The sequence below is a fragment of the Gloeophyllum trabeum genome, assembly GCF_000344685.1.
Source record: "Gloeophyllum trabeum ATCC 11539 unplaced genomic scaffold GLOTRscaffold_00002, whole genome shotgun sequence".
In the NCBI taxonomy this organism is placed as follows: Eukaryota; Fungi; Basidiomycota; class Agaricomycetes; order Gloeophyllales; family Gloeophyllaceae; genus Gloeophyllum; species Gloeophyllum trabeum.
Window position 1 is genome coordinate 233,268 of NW_006920411.1, and position 3,013 is coordinate 236,280.

At 51.3% G+C, this 3,013-nt stretch overlaps 1 protein-coding gene across 1 annotated transcript; it reads right to left on the reverse strand.

Moving 5' to 3' along the window:
* Window positions 1-1,805: 1,805 nt before the first annotated feature.
* GLOTRDRAFT_90611 (uncharacterized protein) lies at window positions 1,806-2,499 on the reverse strand (the record flags this gene model as incomplete). The annotated part of the gene is made up of 4 exons (XM_007863788.1): window positions 1,806-1,903; window positions 1,929-2,013; window positions 2,039-2,271; window positions 2,466-2,499. The coding sequence occupies 4 exons, from the start codon at window positions 2,497-2,499 to the stop codon at window positions 1,806-1,808; spliced, it is 450 nt and encodes a 149-aa protein (XP_007861979.1).
* Window positions 2,500-3,013: the final 514 nt, after the last annotated feature.

Sequence of the window (3,013 nt, forward strand, 5' to 3'; positions counted from 1 at the left end):
ATGTAGAACTTCGCCAGAATCAGGCACTTACGCTTATGTCTGTGGCTATTCGTGGGCTTCGGACAGTGATCGGATACCACTTCATTACTGCTGCGTCGAAGATTGACCAATGACAGATGCGTACAATGACAAGCCAAGGTTAGCCTTCAGCGTGTGGGCGAAAGGAGGTGTTACATCAGCTGAGGATTCACCTGCAGTCCGAATAGCGCACAAGAAATTCAAGAATACATACGGAGGTGATATCCGTGATGACACGTGCATAGGGTCGCGTCCGACTCCGGCTGCATTACCACAATTGCATCCTGGAATAACACGGTCTAGCCGTCGGTTGCATTTCGGAATCAAGCTTCGAGCAACCAGCATCACCCAGTGACCAGTTGATAGTGGGAAAGATACTTTGTATAAATAGCCAGCGAAGGCATGTGTCCGGTCCCAGATCAGGGCCACTGGACGCTGGATTGACTATCGTCACACGTGAGTCTAAGCCCATCAGTATAGATAAACACTCACTATCTATTGAGCCACCCCCGCCCCGCCTCTTCGGCCTCCCTGTCAGTACCAGTGCGATACGTGGGGCGACGTATGGCGGGCACGACATTCCCGTCAGCATACGAGTCAAGCGTGTACGAGCTTAGACTGCCCGAAGCCCTTATCCCTATCCTTCGAGCGGACTCAAGACTTTCCGTACACACCGCCAGCGACTCCACAGTGTCCGACCTACCCGGTCCAGGACGGACTCTCGATCAGTTCCTTTCATACTTGGGACGGGGTCTGGAGGTTGGGATCGAGAAGTTCAACTCCCGGCTGGACAGGAGGAGAGGGTCAAGAGTTGACGCACGCCCACGAAAACAGAATACGCTCTGCGAGGATGGCGATCGAGGGTGAGGCGCCTCTGAGTTGAAGAGAGTAAATGTTACTTACTTTCTTCATCATGAAGGTCATTGATGGGACCTCGTACTTCCTACCGCGGACGCCGGATCTCGCAGCCCGAGATCCTAGTCCCAGATAATTGGGTGTTCCTGGACCCATCTCACCAGCACCTTTTCACCAAGCTAGCTCCGATCTCGAAAGAGCAGGTGCTCGTGGTTGCGTATAACCGCAGAGACTCCATTGGATCTAGGGAGACTCGGAGAGATTCGCACGTATCCTCCATATCCACAGACAAAATAATTCCTATCATACCGTCGTAGCATGAGGACCCATATATCCACCATCCTAAAGTGATATTCTCGTATAGGGTCGTATAGGAGAGCAGGTGGATGCTGAATGCTGTCGTCATCATGGCCGTAGGTCCCACTGCTGATGGGCACGGGACGCGCCCGTTCGGAGAGGGTAGGACAGCATGCTGGAAATGATTTGTACCTTTCTCTTGTACGGTATCGAATTGAAGCGACGGATGTATGGGTCAAACGAGCCTCCATGGAGAAGGGGGAATGCCAGAGAGTTCGGATTCACAAAGCGCTGTCAGGTCGATCCCAGGCCATATGAGCAGCAACGGAACGCACCTCATGGTTAGGTCCACTCCATCTTAACCCCATACACGTCGGTGGAGACACCAGGCCTTGGCTTATGACGGAGTCGAATGTATGTACAAGGGTCGCACTTTTTAAGGGGTACATTACCAGACGTACGATGCAACGGCCACGTCGCTTCCTTTTGACGTCGAACTCCCTTTGTAGCTCCGGATCATGTCGTAGAACGGGAATGTTCGCAGTGACGCACAGACTAGCCACTCGGAACTCTCTCGGAAGGGAGGAAATTTTATCAAGAGGGGCTTCCGATACGGAGCGAGGGTGACAGAAAAACTACATGACCTCTATCTTTCCGACCGTGTGTTGAGTAGTGGAACGGGCCAGCTTCTCTATCGCGGTCGCTTGGGGGTGTACCAGCATGACCCTAAAAACTAGTGAGATAAGCGTTAGACGTACTTACTATATAAACAGCAATGATCTTGAACTTCGTACATTCATTCAGCTGGGGCGATGAAAACTTCACCACTCGTGCGCCTATAACCTATGCGAAATAAGACGTTGCCTACAATTTCGTGTCGCATGTGCGGCAACCACGCGATTAGGAGAGCTTCCACGCTGGCGTATGGGCAATTAATCTTGCTATTGCGAAACTGAATTTCGTACTCCACAAACTCGAGCAGTTCGCCCTCAGAGGATGCGGACCGCATTGGTGTGAGGAACTTGGTGTGAGGATTGTCCCACGTAAGGGCAAATCTCCTTATGTCCTGGCTACTGCGACTGTTGGCATGTTTTGGAGCAGCTGTAGAGGACCACAGACGTCAATATAGGCGAGGGTAATCGCATCTGTTGATAGGCCTAAACGTACTAGAATATCATTTTACGCCTGGCGCATCTCGGTGGGGTGCGCTTGTTTCATGCCGCACACGTCTTCCATACATTCTAAAGATATATTGAGAATTAGCGCGTTGTTCGACTCGATATCCTGCAGCCCACCTGATTTGTCGCTATGATTGGGCCAAAGATTCATCTTTTCGCTTCAGATAGCCCTCCTTGTCGTAGTAATCGCGATAGATGGCTACCGAGCCATGGAAGCCTGTCATATCCATATATAAACTTCTGCAGCTTTTAAAACCTCGTTCTTTTCCCTGGTTCGCGAGGCATGACAGGCCGGACAGGAGCTCACTCGCTTCCCGAATCAAGCGAAGGTCGTTTATTTCTTTCAAGAGAGCCATTTTCTTCGCCGAGCGTACTGATGAGGTGCTGGGCCAGAAAGGTGGACGCAAATGAGAATTTCATTTGTATGTGTTTGCCCAATCGTCGTCGGCGATGACACCCGCGACTAGACTCGCGACCAGTCCTGTACGCAATGCACACGCCTTCCTTTTTTGGTTTCGGAGTGATGGAAGGCGTGAGCTTGCGAACGGACTGGTGACAACGGATAGTCACATAGCGGGGTCACAACCTTCCCCGCCAAGCGTGACTCCGACTTAGAAAAATTTGCCCCTCAGACGTACAAAATCGTCTCTGGCACACATTGTTCA